The sequence below is a fragment of the Canis lupus genome, chromosome 7 (genome assembly GCF_048164855.1).
Source record: "Canis lupus baileyi chromosome 7, mCanLup2.hap1, whole genome shotgun sequence".
Taxonomy (NCBI): Eukaryota; Metazoa; Chordata; class Mammalia; order Carnivora; family Canidae; genus Canis; species Canis lupus.
The window spans coordinates 48475773-48495483 of NC_132844.1; the positions used below are offsets into that span (position 1 = coordinate 48475773).

At 40.5% G+C, this 19711-nt stretch overlaps 1 protein-coding gene across 21 annotated transcripts in view; it reads left to right on the plus strand.

Moving 5' to 3' along the window:
* Positions 1 to 19711, plus strand: part of DST (dystonin) — a 480723-nt gene that overhangs the window by 100694 nt on the left and 360318 nt on the right. For 19 of the 21 annotated variants that reach the window (XM_072832497.1, XM_072832507.1, XM_072832502.1 and 16 more), the window contains exon 4: positions 16626 to 16833. In XM_072832497.1, the coding sequence (XP_072688598.1) occupies positions 16626 to 16833 (208 nt within the window). Of the gene's footprint in view, positions 1 to 15968; positions 16467 to 16625; positions 16834 to 19711 lie in introns of those variants that run through there. The other 2 variants (XM_072832514.1, XM_072832513.1) reach the window with 2 other exon arrangements.

The window sequence follows — 19711 nt, forward strand, 5'->3', positions numbered from 1 at the left end:
AGAGTGAAGAATCCTCAGTGGAGGAAGAACAGTCTCTTTAATAAACTATGCTGAAATAATTGGATATTTATATATAGAAGAATGAAACTGGACGCATATCTTACACCACTCACAAAACTTAACTCACAATAAATTAAATACTTAAATGTAAGGCCTGAAGCAATGAAACTCCTAGAAGAAAGCTCCTTGACATGGGTCTTGGTAATGCTTTTTTTGGATATGACACCAAAGCACAAGCAGCAAAATAAAAAGTAAACAAATGGGACTATATTGAACTAGAAAGCTTCTGCACAGCAAAAGAAACCATCAAAAAAGTGAAAACCTACGGATTGGGGAAAAACTATTTGCAAACCATATATTTCATAAAGAGTAATTATCATAAAGTAGTAATTAAGAACTACTCTGTAGCAAAAACAAACAACCCCCCAACAACAAAAACAAAAAAACCCAAGCCACCCCCCAAATAATAATAATAATAAAAAAAAAAAAACACGAAAAAAACCAAACCAAACCAAACTCCTTCCTTATATAATTCAACTAAGAAATGGGCAAGGGACCTGAATAAACATTTCTCCAAAGAAGATATACAAAAGGCCAACAGATATGTGAAAACATGCTCAATATCGCTAGTGCTAGGGAAATGCTAATTAAAACCACAATGAGATGTCACCTAGTACTGTTAGAATGGCCTTCATCAAAAAGATAAGAGATGATAAATGCTAGTGTGGATGTGGAGAAAGGGGAATGCTTGTACACTGTTGGTGGGATTTTAAATTGGTGTAGCCATTATGGAAAACAATATGGGAGATCCTCAAAAAATTAAAAATAGAACTACTAATTGATCCAGCAATTTCACCTCTGGGAATATATCCAAAAGTAATGAAAACACTAACTCAACAAAAAGGTATCTGTACCTATATGTTCATAGCAGTGCTAATTATAATAGTCAAGTCATGGAAACAGACTAAGTGTCTACTGATGGATAAGGAATTGATGGTATGTACATACAATGGGATATTATTCAGCCATAAAAACGAGGAAATCTTGCCATTTGTGACAATATGGATGGACCTGGAAGGCATTATGTTAAGTGAAATAAGCTGGAGAAAAACAAGTACTGTCTGATCTCACTTATATGTGGAGTCTAGACAAATACACACACCAGAAAACCCAAACTCAAAAAAATAGATCAGGCTTATGGTTACCAGGGGGAGTGGGTGGAGGGAGGGAGAATTGGAGGAAGGTGGTCAAGAGTTACAAGTTTTAGTTGTAAGATAAATAAGTACTAAGGATGTACAACATGATGACTGTAGCTAACCCTGCTGAATGGTTTGTAGAAAAGTTGCTGGGAGAGTAAATCCTAAGAGTTCTCATCGAAGGAGGCAAATTTTCCCCCTTTATTCTTTTTTTCTTTTTATTGTTATCTGTAAGAGAAGATGAATGTTAACTGAACCTATTGTGGTAGTCATTTCACACTATATGATAATCAATACATCATGTTGTACGTCTTAAACATATACAGTAATGTATGTCATTTCTTCTCAATAAAGCAGGAAAAAAATTTTCAAGTCCTCAAAATGATATACTTTTTGGTAATGTAACTGTAATCCTTGCTATTCTAAGTACTTTTTACCTGGTTTTCATTTTATTTTTCATCTTGAAATGAAATGCTATAAAATATACCGACTGTTATGCACTAGGTGGGCTTCATATTAGATATTTTACATATATTTTCTCATTTTATACTAACATTGGTAAAGAAGGTGTGATCATCTACACTTAGAAGACGAGAAAGTTGGAGAGGTTAAATAACTTTCTTATGGTAGTATGAGTGGTGAATAATGAAGCTAGACAAACCACTCTGGCCTCCTAAAGTGGCCTGGTAAAAGTTCTATATAGTCTTTCTTTACATTAAAGTATAAAATGTGAATTATAGCATGTGTTTCTAGTTCCCTGAAATGCAATAAAGGTGATTTATAAAACTCTTATAAAGTAATATTGAAGCCAATTATATTATTTAGGGTTCTAATTAGTTAGGGTTAAGAGAAACAAAACTAATAGGGTGGATACACACACAGAGGTTTAAGGAATTGGCTCATGTGATTGTAGGGCTTCAGATCCAAAACCTGTACGGCATGTTGGCAGGACGGAAGTTCAGATAAGAGTTACTGTTACAGGGGCACCTGGGTGGCTCAGTCGGTTTAGTGTCTGATGCTTGATTTCGGCTCAGGTTGGGATCTCAGGGTCGTGAGATAGAGCCCTGCATTGAGCTCCATGCTGGGCATGGAGACTGCTTAAGATTCTTTCTCTCCCTCTCCTTCTCCCCCTTTCCACTGCTCCCTTCTAAAAAAATAAGTTAAAAAAAAGGGGTGATATTACACGCTGGCAACTCAGGCAAGTTTCCTGTGTTGTAATTTTGAGTAAAAAAAATTCCTTCATTTATAGGAAACCTTAGTCTTTGCTCCTTAAGACCTTCAGCTGGTTGGCGGAGGCCAGTTCACACCCATGGTCTAGTCAAGTTGATGCATAAAATTAACCATCACACCAATAAACATTGATTTTCACAGAATAGATTTTTAAAGGTACCTGGATTCTTCACTTGCTAACTTTCCAGCTGGTTCCTATGCTGTGGAGACAGACACAGAACCAGTTCAGGATGAAATAAAGTAGGGCACAAAGGAACAGGTCTTTGTTTATTCCATAGTGTGCATGTGTTTCTTTCCTTTTCTTTTTAAAAATATTTAATTTATTTATTTGAGAGAGAGGAGAGAGAGCGAGTGAGAGCAGGAGCAGGGGTTGGAGCAGAGGGAGAAACAGACTCCCCAGTGAGCCTGGTACGGGGCTTGATCCTGGGACTCTGGGATCATGACCTGAGCCAAAGGCAGACACTTAACTGACTGAGCCATCCAGGAGCCCCTGTGTGCATGTGTTTCTAATGGAATTCATCACATTGTTTTCTGGACATGGATATACACTTTTTAAAAAAGATTTTATTTATTTATTCATGAGAGGCACAGAGAGAGAGAGAGAGAGAGAGAGAGAGAGAGAGGCAGAGACACAGGCAGAGGGAGAAGCAGGCTCCATGCAGGGAGCCCGACGTGGGACTCAATCCCGGGTCTCCAGGATCATGCCCTGGGCCAAAGGCAGGTGCTAAACTGCTGAGCCACCCAAGGATACCCTGGATATACATTTTAAAAAACTCTTTAGGTTTTAAGTTATTTTTGGAGGAAGCTATTGGACTGTCTGGGTCTCAAGCCCCAGTTGAGAAAGGGGAGGAGTATACAACATGGAGGGAGGAGGAAGGTCAGGGGATTGGAATGCACACAAATCATAAGTGTGTGGTATGATTAAGGAGGAGAGGGGTGGTGGCAAAGCCAGAGCACACGATTATAACTGGTAAGAGAGCCATGCAGCAGGCACTGTAAAAGAATGGATGAATTTGCTTTATAAGCACCATGGGAACAGTTTACCAATTTGCTTGTTATAGACAATTGAAAGTCAGAAAAATATGGGTATTTCTGTTTTTATGTTTTAAGTAGCATAGTATCATTGTTCCTAAAATGTTACAAGAAATATGTGGAAGCAATATGTTTACTATATTCTCCTTTTAAATTCCTGTGTAAAAGGCGACAATGAACAAGATTGTTTATACATACACTCTTATTCTCTGTGTGCAAGAGCAAAAGGACAAATGAAGGCATGAATGATTCAGTAATGCTTTGGTACTGACATGCTACCCTCTCAGCAAACCCTTGCATGACACTGACCAGCTGCAGCTTCTCTAAGGGGCAGGTTTCCATTATCACTCGCTGTGGTGCCCTGGGGGTGGGGGTGGGGTGTGTTGGGGCAGGGCTATGGCTGGAGGGAAATGTGGGCCTCTTGCAGATACTAGCTAGACTTTTACTTGAAACCCACCCGCGTTACCATGAACTTGGGGGCTTATCAGAGACCCCACATCTTGAGCCTCCTTGTATGACTTACCTGGGACCTGCTCATTTTTCTATACTCTTCTCTGGCTCCCCACTGTTACACTTCTGTCTGACTTGTCAACTCCTTCCAGGTAAACTACCTTGACTTCTTACCCTATAAGCCACATCCCAGCCTTCCTTTCAACTTCTCTTTTCATAGTCTCTAAATATTTCTCAAATTTACCCTCCTTCCCTTGCTTACATTAGTGATTTAGCTCAGGCTGACATCATTTGCTTGGCTGTAACAATAGTTGCCAACTAGTCTCATCTGGTGTTGACCCCTAGTCAGTCCATTCTCTCCATGGCTGTCAGAGTCATCCATCCAGGAGGGCAACTCCTTATAACCCTTAAGCAACAGTCTGGCTCCTGCAAGGTCAAGTCTAGGTTCTGGTACTGCTTGCAAGGCCCTCTAGGATCTCCATTTACCACCTGTGTCCCCAAGGCTCATCTGCTGTCACTTCCACCTTGAGCTTTCCAAAGCACCTTATGCTTTGCCTATGTCTCATTCTGGGGTATTGGTTAGATAACTTATAGGTGTAAACATATTTTCCCTCTTTCCCACTATTTTATTAGTTACCTTAATACCCACTTTGGAACAAGGCGGAAGTAAGCAAGTAAGCAAGCAAGTATATTTCCTTCTACTCTGGTTCTAGAGTAATTCAAAGTAGCCTTAAAAAGAAAAATGATGCTGGAGGAAGAAGGAGATGTAGGAGGAGATAGCTGCTGTGGTGATCTTGTTGGTGGGCTCTGTGTGTGTGTGTATGTGTGAGAGAGAGAGAGAGAGAGAGAGAGAGAGAGACAGACGGACAAACACAGGACATTTGTAGCCCTAGTTGGCAGAACTTCCTCTTTGAATCCCTACTCATATGGGACCCACTTGCTGAAGCCAAGCTGCAAGGCAGTGGATTCATTCAATAGATAGTCATGAGGAGCCCGTTCTCAAGAAATTGGGAGTCTAAAAAAAATATGACACAGTCACTGCCTACAAGGTGAGTTTGAATCTCAGGCTATAAACTCTGGTGTAAGATCTATCACTTTCTCTCTCTCTCTCCTTTCATGTCAACTTAGGTTCTGACTCCCAGTCTCCCATTATGCTGGGTTGGATGTTCCTTGCTTCCTCCATCTTGCAGTTGTATTAATAGTTTGGGTTTTTATAACATGCCAAAGGGTCAATGAATAGGAGGGAATATTTGTGATCCTCTGGGTTATGCTGATACACCTTCTGTGACTGCCCCATTGGGCCACATTGGGCCCTTTAGGCTATATCTGGGTTAGTCTCAGGACACAGGGATCATTCAAAAGGTTTACCATACAGGGGAACCTGTATGTCCAGGGATTGGTCCCCCTAGATATGCCAGGTAGCCATTGCTTTATGGGTCATCTTTTGGGATTTGAGAAGTCCCCTCCTCCAGGATCCACAGATGTTCCCTAGCCCAAGAGGGCCTCTTTTTAGGCCAGGGAAGGTCCTTTTTTCCAGAACCTTCTGCCCCTTTCTGCAACCCTACTCTCAACAGATTTAGGTTTGTGGAAAACAGAAGCCAAGAGTACTTGTAGGCTGTTTGTGCTTCTTGCCTTGACACATAGCTTTCCTTAGGGATAAAGCAAGGAAGGGATAGAGCTGGATTACCTTCTGGAAGAGAGATCTATTACAAGAAAAAAATGAAATATGAGGGAGCCCTTAGTGTATATGCAGGATCTTTGAGCCACATAGTTGTTCCAGGTGGATCTCAGGTGTTCTAAGAGTGGGAGAAATAGCATTTCTTCAGGAAAACCCAAATATTAGTTAAGGGCATTTGGAATGTACTTAGCATTTATTCCCTAGAGGAGAGGCTGTGAATGGACAGGGCACAATCCAGTAGGAAGCATCCCAACTGGGCAGTTTTCCATCAAGTCAGTTCAGGGGCAGTGGGCTTCCTTATGTTCAGGTAGTGATTCATGCTTCCAGTCAGGTGTGGCTTATGGTTATTTTCACTTAACACACTTGGAACAAGCCCCGTTTTCCTCAGACAGTGGAAGTACCAGGCACTTCAAATTTTATGTACTTGGCTTCAGTGCAATAATAAGGCACTCTTTTAAATAAAATCTTTAAAAAAATAATAAGGCACTTTTTAAAATGGAAAAGTAATTTTTCCACTTAATTTAAGCAGTAGCTGTTTGAAGTGAGAGAATAATTATGTAAGAGCTATTATCAAAAGCAATTTTCTAAAGTCTCATTAATGAAGACAGGTAATGAAAATGAAGGTATAAAGACATAACTGTTTATATTCCTACAGGGAAGAATTGAATACCTATAATTGCTTTTTTTAAAATACTAACGTGCTTATCTAAGTTTTTGTTGTTGTTTCCAATAATGGAGGCAATGGATTTAAAAGAAACAGAAGAATTTATTGGAAAGGTACAAAGATGTCCCATAGAATTGAAATGTTCAACAAAAAGGCTTAAGAAGGATAGATAGAAGAAACTACATGGGCCTTGTCTGCTGGGAGCTGTTATTAATGTGACCTAATTCCAATAACTAGTTCCAATAACACAGTCCCTGTGTCTCTATTTGTTGCTTCAAATTCCCTGGAATGACAGTCATATTGGCTCAACTGGAGTAAGTCATCTACCCCATGGATCATGCCAATGTGAATAGGTACCATCACTTATTGCTAAAATTTATTTGATTCTTTCTCCATATTGGGCATAGCAGTAAGCACTTTTCATGTATTACTTATTCTGCTACAGCCTTATATCTTATGTACTGTTATGTTTCCCATTTCTCAGATGAGAAAACCAAAGCCCAGAGAGGCCAGCTTTCCCAAGGTCATACAGCTATTTCCCGACATCCAGTCTTTGGCACAGTATGAAATGCACTTATCTTTAACTTTATGATTCGACAGTATGGATAGTAGTTGGGGTTTGGTCTTTGTAAATGTCCTATATCTTAGAGCCCCACATGTGTGATCATAGTCCACATCTTCTTTTTAACGGAAGTCAGAGCTATATCCTGGCTGTTGATAGTGTTTGGTATCAAAACACCCTCCATGACCTACACAAAGGTAGGAGAAACATTTGGTAGCAGATTTGACCATGGTAGGGGCAAGAGCAAACAACAGTGGGGGGTCAGCAGCGGTAGTGTGATGAGTGGGTGGGCCTGCTAGATTCACGGAGATCATGAGCCAGCATTTACAGAGACATAGAGTTTTGTTCCATTTCCTAGATGTTCAAAATGTGAACCAGGCTTCTTGGGAATGGAGCATAATGAGATCAGCACTTGGATGTCAGCAGGAACATGGAGTCTCCTCTTTCAGTTTGACACCAATTTAGCTGGGGTATTTTGATAGCCCTCTCCTTTTGTTCTGTATACTCCTCTCCAGTTTTCTTCTTATTGATTACTACTATGATTACTATCATCATCCTATTGATTACTACTATGGTTCCTTCACTTTCTGAATGCAACAGTGTTATTCATCCCTTATGCCTTAATTTATGCCAGGAGCCACAAACTCACGGGCCAGGTGTTGTAAATAAATGAAGTAGGTCAGGAAGGGACCATATCAGAATGGAAAGCACATGTCCTTTCTAAAAAGGGAAAATACTACTAGGCTCAGTCTTCCAAATCTGTATTTTCATGCTAAATTCCTAATTTTTAAATATTTGTCATTAATTAGTTTTTAAAAATGAGTAGGCCAATCACAGCTCATCTGTAGGATGGCTCCATCAGCAGTTGACAGTTTTGGATATGATACTGTCAGAGGAGTGAGGGGTGGGGAACGCTTGAATCTTCATCCTGGCTTCTAAAGGGACTATAGATCATCTAGTCTCTTTTCTGAGTCAGTGTTTCTCTACTAATTGGCTTTATATTATTAATCACATCTTTATGTACATACGTTCTCATACTGGAAGAGATTTTTTTCAACCTAACACATTAAGATATTAATATTTAAATATAAGTTGGCTATTTTATCACCTCTGCTCTTCTGATTGGATTTTAAGCTCCTCCAAGCAGAAGCCTCTTTGCGCCTACTACATATTTTTAATTGATTGATATACATAAACATCCATTTAAAATATAAGATGAAATATTCTGTAGTTAGATGTTATTGGTATTTCAGTTTGTCTTACTAATGTGTTTCTGTTTTGTGGGGCTATTTTTAGTGTGTGTTTGCTCTTCTTTTTTCTTTTTTTTTAGATTTTTATTTATTTATTCATGAGAGACACACACAGAGAGAGAGAGAGGCAGAGACACAGGCAGAGGGAGAAGCAGGCTCCGTGCAGGGAGCTTGATATGGGACTCAATCCCGGAACCCTGGGATCACGCCCCCTGCCAAAGCCAGACGCCCAGCTGCTGAGCCACCCAGGTGTCCCATGTGTTTGCTCTTCTTTTGGGCAAATTATTTGAAATGTTTTTCCTCAGTTTGGAAAGACTATCTGCAGGTCCTCAAATGCAGACTAGTTCTGGATGTCTCTATTTTTATAATTTTAATATGATTGAACCTGAACTTGCAAAAAAAGAAAGTCTATTTGTAAAAGATTTTTAAAATTTTACAAAATTTGGCATTTTGTTACCTAGTATAATTTTTCTTTTATTTGTAATCTTTTTGGGGAGAAGATTTATGGAGGCGTTAGAACATGTAGGCCAAAGAATATTAAAAGTTGGGAGAGAAAACTAAATTCAACATTCTACTCAGCGAAGCCTTGGTCCCTTGGAGAAGGAAGATGGTCACTAGCATACAAAGCAGTTATTTCCACTGTTAAGTGGTCATATATATATATATATATTTTTTTTCAACTTGCAAGAGTTTTATTAAGGGAACATCTGTGAAGGAAAAACAAAGAAACAGGGAGAGGGACGGGGAGGCCTTCATACCATAATGCAAGTCTGACAACTAGGAAAGGAAGGGGGGTGGTGCGGGTTGAGCAAGGAGAGCCTTAGACTACATGCAGCACAATTCTAAGAAAGTTTCAGCCAGCTGCTGAGGAGTCCCCACAGCAACACTGCTCATTGGAGGAGTCCAGCACATTCCACAAAGGGGCCGGGTCAAATACCCACACTGCAGGTCCGTAAAGGGCTGGGAGTAGCCCAGGAGAAGCACGGCTTCGGCTTTGCTGCAAACTGAGTGCATTCCCTGGGATGGCAATTTAGAACCATGGGGGCAAGGGCTGATTCCAAAGGAAAGAAACGGTCATTGGAGATGAAGTTAGTTACAAGGAGGGGACTGGATGTTGGGAGTTCAAGTTCAACCATAATTATGCATTACACACTCCAGATTGCGTTGACAACCCCATAGTCACTGGGGATTTATACACTAATTAAAACGATCTTCTGGCAGACAGTGGGGGGGAAGGGGAGGAGTAACTAGCTTGCTGACATAGGATTTGATATATGACCATATATATTTTTATGAATGTAAACAGTTTTATTTAGAAACAGATAGGTACCTGTTTGCCTTATAGAATATAAAACTTGGTTTACACTCTATAAAAAATAAGCAGTATCCAAATTCAAGAGAGCTAGCATTCACAGAACACACAATGTGGGCGTGTAGCTACTGTTCACCAGCCTTAGGCTTGAGTTAAACCAAAAGATAATCCAGGGGGATCATTAGAGATTAGAGTACAACACTTGCTGTTGAGCACCCAGCATCCATCTATCTATCATCTATCTATCTATCTATCTAATCTATCTATCTATCTATCTATCTATCTATCTATCTATCTATCTTTAGATTTTGTTTATTTATTCATGAGACACATGGAGAAAGAGGCAGAGACATAGGCAGAGGAAGAAGCCGCTCCTTTCGGGAAGCCTGATCCAGGACTTGATCCTAGGACCCTGGGATCATGACCTGAGCCAAAGTAGACTCTCAACTACTGAGCCACTCAGACATCCCAAGTGGTTTTATATTTTTATATGGTTTTTCTTTATTGTGAACTGACAGCTATCTCTGATCATTTCCATCCTTTGGGCCTGGTACTTTTTTTGGGGGGGGGCCTAGTACTGAGCACAGAACAAGTCTACTCCTTTTGGGTTCCCCAAATACATGGTAATATCTTTGAGGGCTGTATGTTAAGATGTTCTCCCAGTGATCTCATTTTAGGGCACTTAATAACATGTGATTGAGAGCACATGCTTTGGGGTCAGATGGAAATTCTGGCTCTACTTTGAACGGATAGAATGACCATGGACAAATTATTTAACCTCTCCAAACATCTTTCTTGGGTTGCAGTGAGTATTAAATTCACTATCTTTAGTGAATGAAAATGCTTAGTACAGTAATTCAGTAAATGATGTGTATAGTTAGAACATGCTGGTTAGACTAAAAGGAAGGAAGTCTGGCAAAATGGTTTAGTGCTAAGCCAAGACTGCCTAGAATCTGAAGCCCTGCTCCTCCCAGAAATGGGTTTTTGATGCTTATCTTGTAGAACTTCTTTACAGGTAGAGGAAAATTATGCTGTGTGAGCTTAGTTTCCCCAGAAACATAAGACCAAAGAACACTCTTAACTACTACATAATCCTTCTACTCTAGGAAGAGTTTGTGTCCTGAATTCCAGTGGTCTGCTTTCATAGGCTGATAAACAGTGCCTCTCCATCTAGAAAGAAACTTTTGACTTCCTTAATTCTTTGCCCAAAGCCTCCTCCCTGGAGTGAGATCCAAGAACCTTCCAACCTTCCAGCTTCCCTTCCCTCTGACCACTCTTTCCCCCTAACTCCACCTAGGCTCTTCTTCCTCTCTCATTTAAGGGCTCTTGCAAATCTTCTGAAAAGGAGAGAGTGAGAGACAGTTGATGTCTCACCAAACCAGAAGCCTCCTCTCTCTTACTGTTTAAAGGTAGTTTCCAGTTGGGAGGCTAATTAAGAATTATTTATTTGATGAGAGAGTACTTGAAGTATTCACCTGGTTTTGAAAAACATTTAAAACAAGCACAAAGTCCCCACAGTTACAATAACTTATTTTGTCGTCAAGGGGGTAAAACACACTTTCTTAAATTTTTTTAACTGTTTTCTCCAGCATCTGTTTATTTGTGGTAGAGATTGTTTTCTCTAGGATCTGCAATATCAAAAACCCTTGCGTTTTTGATTTATTTCCCAATAAAAAACTAGTATATAAGTTTTTTTTGGCCATGCTGTGTATTTTTACATAATATGTAAGAAGCTAGTATTTGTATTTACCTCATCAATGGGATTTTAAGCAAAAATGGATTTTAATGTTTTTAAAGTTCGGATATCTTTCTTTTTGTTTATGTAAAATATAAAAAAGTGGTATTGAGCCAACTTTATGTTTATTGGATTGTATATTAAATGAATAACAGTGGTGCCTCCTTTTTTTTTTCCTTTCATCTAAAGCTATGCTTAGGACTGAGGCAAGCACATCACCTTTTTCTTGCCGCTTCTCTAATTGTATGTCAAGAACTACTAGGAGAAATTACTCAGATGGACAATCTCACTGTGTACTTGCAACCTGGGATTTTGATGTTGTGGAGTCAGGCCTAAGCAACACTTAGAGAAACTGAGAAAGGTCTTGTTTATGTGTTTCCTCCTGACTCCTCATTTTTTTTTTTTAAATTTTTTATTTATTTATGATAGTCACAGAGAGAGAAAGAGAGGCAGAGACACAGGCAGAGGGAGAAGCAGGCTCCACGCACCGGGAGCCCGACGTGGGAATCGATCCTGGGTCTCCAGGATTGCGCCCCAGGCCAAAGGCAGGCGCCAAACCGCTGCACCACCCAGGGATCCCCTGACTCCTCATTTTGATAATATTCAAATGTATAGAAAAGTTGAAAGAGTCATATAGTAAATACTTACTGTTAAGCTATTGCTATATTTATCAGTTCTGTTTTTATTAAAACAATTGAAAATAAGTACAGACATCATGACTTTCTTCAGCCTGGAAGATAAGAATAAAGTGTTCCTGGATAAGGACTCTTTCGTATACAACCACAATATCATTATCACACGTTAGAAAATTAAGAGTAGTTCCAGTAATATCTGATAAACATTCCATGATCCATGTTCAGATGCTCCTATTTGTCTCTAACATGTCTTTTTTAACTTAAAAAAAAGCATAGAATCTCATCAAGTTTCATGAGTTTGTTGTTACGTTTCATTTCTCTTTTAAATTTAGAACATGCCCTGTTTTTGGGGGCGCATTTATTTCTTGACATTGATCTTTGTGAAGAGTGCAGGATAGTTATTTTGTTGAATGCCCCACAATCCATATTTGTCTAGCTGTTTCTTTTTTTATTTTATTTTTAAAGATTTTATTTATTTAGTTGAGAGACAGAGATAGAGGTAGTGAGAGAGAGCATGAGCAGAAGGAGAGGGAGAAGCAGACTCCCCGCTGAGCAGGAAGGCTCCATCCCAGGACCTTGAGATCATGACCTGAGCAGAAGGCAGACAGAAACTTAACTGACTGAGCCACTCAGGCGCCCCATTATTTTAAATATTTTATTTATTTATTTAAGAGATAGTGTGTGTGAGTGGGGGAGGAGCAGAAGCAGAGGGGGAAAGAATCTCAAGAAGTCTCCACACTAGGTGAAGCCCTTAATTTGGCTCTATCTTGTGAGTTTGAGATCATGACCTTGAGATTATAACCTGAGCCTAAACCCAGAGTCAGATGCTTAACCGACTGAGCCACTCAGGCACCCCTGCCTAATTGTTTCTTTACATGCTTTTTAGTTTTTAATCTTTTGGTAAATTTTTGGAGATATATTTACGTATAAATATGCATAAAATATAGGTATGTGGGTTTGTGGAAATTACCTTTTCAGTTTCAGGGATCCTCAAAGTCTGGCTCTTTTACAAACCCTTATCTCTGCACTTGTTTCTCCATTGCATTTAGAGAATGCCTAGTGCAGAGACAATTTCCTGGCACTTTCCTGCAGATCAGGGTGCTAAGACTGGGCGGTTTCCAATTTAAGCAGTTCCATTGTACTTATCTCAGATCCCCACTGGAGTTTCATTTAGGGAAGTTATTGTTTAGTTCCCCTTCTAAAAATGTTACATTCTGTAATTATCTTGGCTTTAAGAAATTTGGGTTGTTTTTATACCATGTGAATGCACTGGCTATTAGGAAAGTCATTTTAAAGTTTTGGTGATCTAATTCACTTGTTAAAACTGCTTTAATCATTAGGTTGTAATGAGACACAAATACAGGGTGTTTAGGTTCCTCACAACCTGGTGTTTTTGGTTCTAGAGACTCAGCATCAATCCAGAGATGGCTCATTGCCCTTTATTAAAAAAAAAGAAAAAAAAAAGGCCAAATGTTAATATTATGACCTGGGCCAACTTTGTCTTTATTCTCCTAATTACCCTTACTTCTCTTTCTGCATACTCCACAGTGCTTTCTTATTTCTTTTGTTCTCAATGTGAATGCCAAATGGTGATGACAGATGATGGTGTAGGAGTCCTTAACCTGGGGTCAGTGGGTCATTGAACCCCATAAAATCATATGCAAAGTTTGTTTATATTTGCCCATGTATTCTGTTCTAGAAAGACATTCCCATAGATTTCTTCAATTTTTCAGGGTGCCTGTGAGCCCCAAGTGGTTTAAAAGCACTGGTTAAATAGTTACTTATTCCTAGGGCCTTTGCTATTTTCTCTGACTCTTGGCATAGTATCTTTCTTTTTATTAGTCTTTTTGTGTATTTGTTTTGGATTAAAAAATTACAAGGGATAAAATGAAATCCATTTATAATATTAGTCAACACCCAGAGATAACCATTGTTTACATACTGGTAAATAGTTATCTATCTACCTATCATCTGTCTACCTATTTATCAATCATCTAGCTATCCAGCTACACACACAGACGCGCGCGCGCACACACACACACACACACATTATTTTTTAAAGGAATCATTCTATATGAACTCTTTATATTTTGCTAAGTGTAGATTGGTAACACTTCTGTTTAATTGCTGCATTGTAGTTCATTATATGGATATATTGTAATTATCCAATCTCCTATTCATGGACATAGATATTTATATTTTAATAGGAATCGAGCCTTAGGCAACAAGAGAAATCTTGGGGCTTTTGCTGGTCACAAGAGCCCTCTTCCTTCGTCTTATCCTTGCAAGCCCCACTATATCAAAGGTGAGGCTCTGGATTTTGGACCAGAGAACATGTTTGCTTTTTCCAAAAAAAGAGAGAACCATACTCTTAAACTCCAGCCCCTAAGATAGTGACATGAATTGGCAAGTCATTTCAAATCAATAAAGCATATAACAGTTTTATAGGATTGATCGCCTTTAAAGCCACTTCTTTCAAATCCATTCTCAATTTTCAAGATTCAAATGGGCCTAATTGTGTATAATTTCCATACATTTTTAAAAGTGTTTATGAAAATTATTATGGGGAAAAAAACCACTAATACTTCCTTAAAGTGCTTGAATCATGTAGCCTTGGAGACTTTACCAAATATAAATATGTATGATTTCTGTCGGTCTGTGTGTCTGCCTTTATATTTTCATATGATATATTGCTGAAAGAGGTGTTGCTGATTGTCTTTTCCTTCTTTCCTTTCTTATCTGTTTACCAGTGACACTACCAGATTAGAGGCTGCCCCAGTCAACACCCTTGGGTCCAGGAGTAGTAACTGTTCCCATCTGGCTACGTGTGATTAATGGTGTTTATGTCATGGCATAAATCACATCTTGCTGTTCAATCAGCTGAGACTCAGGCCATTAAAAAAAATTACTCTATCTATAAAAATCAATAACCGGTGGTTTTTGGAAGGAGCAGTTCTTTAACAGTTCTTCTCTAAGTCTATCTGTAAAGATAAACAATCTGATTACTATAGTTGCTGAAATTGTGCAGGCAACAACAAGAAATATAATCTCACAGATAAAGGATGACCTTAAGTAAGGACAGGTAGGAAGCCATTTCAAGGAAGACAAGGCAACCAAAGAAACCCAATACCCTTTCGAAAGTCTTCAAGAATGTCACCTTTTTCATGGATCCAGCCAACAAAACAACAACCTCAGAGAGCTCAAGATGAATTTTCCAAAAAGCGTGGAAAATAAATTAGGTTGATAATAGCTTTCTGTGACTGACTTAATACCACTCACAATTCTCAGTGGACTCTAGCTACAATACAGAAAATCAATTTTATTTATTTACTTCATGCCTGCCTCATACATTATTGCCATGAGGCGAACACACAAAATCTGAATAAATAAATTAGCCAAGGTGATGAAATTTCAGGTAAAACAAAATGGAAGACCACTTTTTGGAGGAAAGAATAGAGCTAAAGGTAAATCTTAAGACGCTTAACTTTGTGGGGAATATTATGCATCTTAATATTGTGATGTTGACCATGTGTAACAACATGCCTGAATAGACAGAGGCAAGATTAATAGTCCTGATTCACTTATAGTTTGTTTCACAGGCTGTGGTGAGTACTTTGGGATGTTGCTCACACAGCCTGTTTTGCTGCAGTAGCCACTGCTTTTGTGAGCAGCCCAGTGTTTTTGCTCAAATTGGAGTATGCCTCACTGATTCCTGTCTGCAACTTGCTTCTTAGGAATCTGTGACTGCAAGATACATTGCAGGAATTTGAATTGTACCAGTTTTGCCATCTTTACAATGCATCTTACTTAGCAAAGTGGAATTCTAAATGGGAAAGTGAAGATTTCTCTTTGGTACTTTATTTAACTATGTTCACAGCGCAGATCATATCCTATTTCCACAATAAGGTGGTGGCCCTCTACATAATCACAAACCCAACTCCATAAAGAAGGCAGGAATAGTATCTGGTGCCTTTTCCCTGTATGAAAGATAGAACCCTTTTATGCGAGATATGATCTCGCAGATTTGTTCTTACTGGATGAAGGGAGGACTAACCTTCAGGCAAAGTGCTTTGGTGGAAGCATCCTGTTTCTCATTTCACCGTGTAATGACCAGGGGCTGAGAAGGGCTCTGTTTCCTGTCACTGCACTGCATCATCCTCATTTACATTATTGGCAGCTGTTACTTTGCTAGAAGTTTAAATTATCTGAAGAACTCTCAACTGAGTTCAGATGTTTGTTTATTGGAGCTGTCTTAGGCTTCTGAAAACAGTCTTTTGTTTTCTCAAGATTCTCAGAATCTGCCATTCCTCCCTCCTTGCTCTTTTCTGGGAACCTGCTTCAATCTCATGAAGCAAATTAAATAAAGAGGAGAAGGGGTTTAAAACTCGTCAGAAGGGAGACTCCAGTGGTGAGGCAACCTGAAACGGAAAGGAACTGGGACTCGACATCCTGCATTTGTGCTTTGTTTTTGAAACTTCGAGCTAGTTGCATTAATGAATTAACCAGCAGCCTAGTAATGGAAAATGTTTCTCCTGTCCTGGTGGGGGAGCCAAATACTATAGATTTGTAACAGGAAGGCTGTTGATTCTGGCTTCATTGTTGGGCCAGTCATTTGTGAGCTGGTGGCCGGACCGCAGGCCACACACTTCTGCGCAAATCTTCCATGTATTGGGACTGCCTGGGTTTTGTTTCTGCTGTCGGAGACGCGGCCAAGAAAAGATGGTGAGCCCTGGGTTTCATTTCTTGTTTGTGTATCCCCTCGGCATTGAGGATGGTGCAGGATGCCAGACTCAGTTCGGGGGCAGGGAGGGGGCTGTTGAAATCGATGAGCATATGTGAGTGTTTTGCTGTTAACGCTTTTTTCTGTGTCATCCTCTGTAGAGTTCCGGGAACGCGTCCTATCGCTGCTCTATGTCTTCCTCTGCGGATTTTTCCGATGAGGATGATTTCAGCCAGAAATCTGGCTCTGCATCTCCAGCTCCGGGAGACACCTTACCCTGGAATTTGCCTAAACATGAGAGATCAAAAAGAAAGATTCACGGGGGCTCGGTGCTGGACCCCGCTGAGAGGGCAGTGCTTAGGATAGCAGGTAAGCGCATCCGGGGAGGGGATGAAGCCCGGACGGGAGTTAAGGAAATTCACCCATCTGCGCCCCCGCAGGGGCCCCGTAGCTGGGAGCTGATGCCCGGGGCAGAGATTTGTGTTCAAGGTGGGGGAGGAGGATGACCATGTTTACTTTATGCCCGATTTCTATCTGAGAAAGCAGTTTGCCCAGCCTGCTGGTGACTAAGCTGTTTGGCCCTGTCTTCTGGTTGGATGGATTGATACCTTTGAAATGCAAGGGGATATTTACAGACATCTGCATTAAACTTTCCTATTTACATGCCATAGCTACTGTGACATTATGAAAGTATTAACCTCAGTGACTCCTAGTGTATTTGCTAGAAGCCTTGAGAAAGCTGTCTTCATTTCCATTTTTTGCCCAGGGACACTGAGCTCTACAGATTTAACTGGGGTAGATTCCTGATGTTTGGTACCCAGAATTGCAAAGGGAATCTCAACAATTTGGATGCCATTTTTTTTTTTTTTCATGTAGCATCTTTATTAATGTCATGTGTCCATAGCAGCTTTCTGTCTCTGGTGCTTTTGAGGGCTTAGCCATTATGCATTCCTGATTAATTAATATAGGGGAGGTGCCAATGTTTCTGTTCTGTTACTGGTGTTCCTTTGCGCTGGCTGTAAAAGAGAACTAGAAGGGCTGGCTTGTTTTACCCAGCTGTAAGCTAAGAACACTGAGGAAAACAATCCTCCAACCTTGCAGTGCCTGTGTGGTTTCTTCATATGTGTTCTGGGCATGAGACTTGCTTCCTGGGGTGATTGTTTTTCAGTTCCCTCTATAATTTTCTCTCTCTCAGAATGGTAATGGGCAGGATGTACTAAGCCTTTTGGGGCTCTTGCAAAGGCCAAAGGTCAGTTTTTTTTCCAGAGCTGGTTTCTGCAGCCACTGGATCTGGCCTCCTTTCCTTTCCATTTACCCACTCTCACTCTGGGGTGGTGGGTGTGTGCCCACTCAGTTTCTTTTGCCTCCCACTACAATGCAAAGTTGGTACTTTCTCTTCTCTGAGGGGGCTGGTGGGGACTAGTCCAGATTCCAGTCACTACAGCAGCAGAGACTCCCCCTACAGTCCCCACAGTGGGATTTTCTGATTACGGGAAAAACAAACAGCGCCCAGCCAGCCATTCTCTAGTCTGGGTTTCTGGGGCAACAGCCTTGAGCTTCTTCTGGCTTCTGTTGTGAGATGCTGGCTGGTCTCTTCCAGGCCTCAAGGGGAGGGGTGGAATGGGGGAAAGGGTGGGAGGAGGGAAGATCCAGGAGACAGACTGTTTGGGAGCCAAGTGAGAGCAAGCAGGGCGGGCCCAGGGCAGCTGAGACAGACCTAGCTCTCACCACCCTCCTCAAGTACTAAAAAGTGTTTAGTCACTGAGACCTGACTCCTTGTCCTGTTGAGACACCTGTCCTGACTCCACTCCCCCACCCTGCCCCTCCATGAACAGGTCTGAAGCACCGAGACAGTGCCTGCACCCCATCTTTGGCTCAGCAGGAAGGGAAGACAGGTGAAGGGAGGGTATTGAGAGAACTTGGAGCTTTGGCCCATCAGAACATGATGCTTGTGTTCCGTTCATTTTTTTTTTTAAATTTTTATTTATTTATGATAGTCACACACACACACACACAGACACAGAGAGAGAGAGAGAGAGAGGCAGAGACACAGGCAGAGGGAGAAGCAGGCTCCATGCACCGGGAGCCCGAAATGGGATTCGATCCAGGGTCTCCCGGATCGCGCCCTGGGCCAAAGGCAGGCGCCAAACCACTGCGCCACCCAGGGATCCCCTGTTCCGTTCATTTTTGTGCAAAGAAGAAGGTGTTTCTGACCCGAGGGGTTTGGTAATGATGGCAGAAATGGATATTTTGCTTTTGGTAGTGCAGGAAGGGGTTATGAGAGAAGGACCGGTCAGGTGTTTGTCAGGAGGAATGAGATTATATAAATTAGGGAAAACAACCAGGCAGGAAGTCGGGAGAAGTTGGGGGAACTAATCATCAGTGCACACTGTAGGTGAGGAAGAAATGGAGGAAGCCATCTGATGGGATGCAGTGGACAGGGGGATGCTGACATGGATAGACTGTGGACTCTTTGAGGGCAGGGGCCAGGTCTCATTTGTTATAAAATGTGCATTGAGTTATTTGTGTAGATTGCTATGAAGTTAGTGGTTGTTAATGCACTTGAGGCCTCCAAGTTACATACTTTTAAGAAATTAATAAAAAACAAAACAAAACTACAAACAGAATAAGCAGCCCTAATATGGAAATGTGTTCTGTATTTAAAATAAATATTGATATGTTGGCTGTTTTCTATACAGACCATAATAATATCTTGGGAGCCGAGACTTGGAGGTCGGTCTTCAAATATCTGTTTAATAATAATGTGGCTAAAATATGAAATTCAGATATATTATGTTTCAATAAGTTCATCACATCACCTGGTGTGAAGATAAGGGAACAGGGCTTCTGAGGGATTTTGATGCTGTGGATAGTTTGAAGATATGCCATTTTTAAAAAAGATTTATTTTTTCATGAGACAGAGAGAGAGAGAGAGGGCAGAGACATAGGCAGAGGGAGCAGAGGGATGTAGGACTCCATCCCAGGACCCTGAGATCATTACCTGAGCTGAAGGCAGACGCTCAACCACTGAGCCACCCAGGTGCCCTGAAAATATACCATTAAAAGATTCTGACTTTTAACTTTATTAGACATTTTCACACTCTGCCTGAAACTCACCCCATCTTAAAAATTCATCCCTAGGAAGAGGTGGGATGAGGTTCAGAAATGGTATGAGGATGTCCATAGTGTTCACTGTTTAGTAACAAAGGAGTTGGAAGTCCACTATTTTATTTGTTTTTAAGGTCAT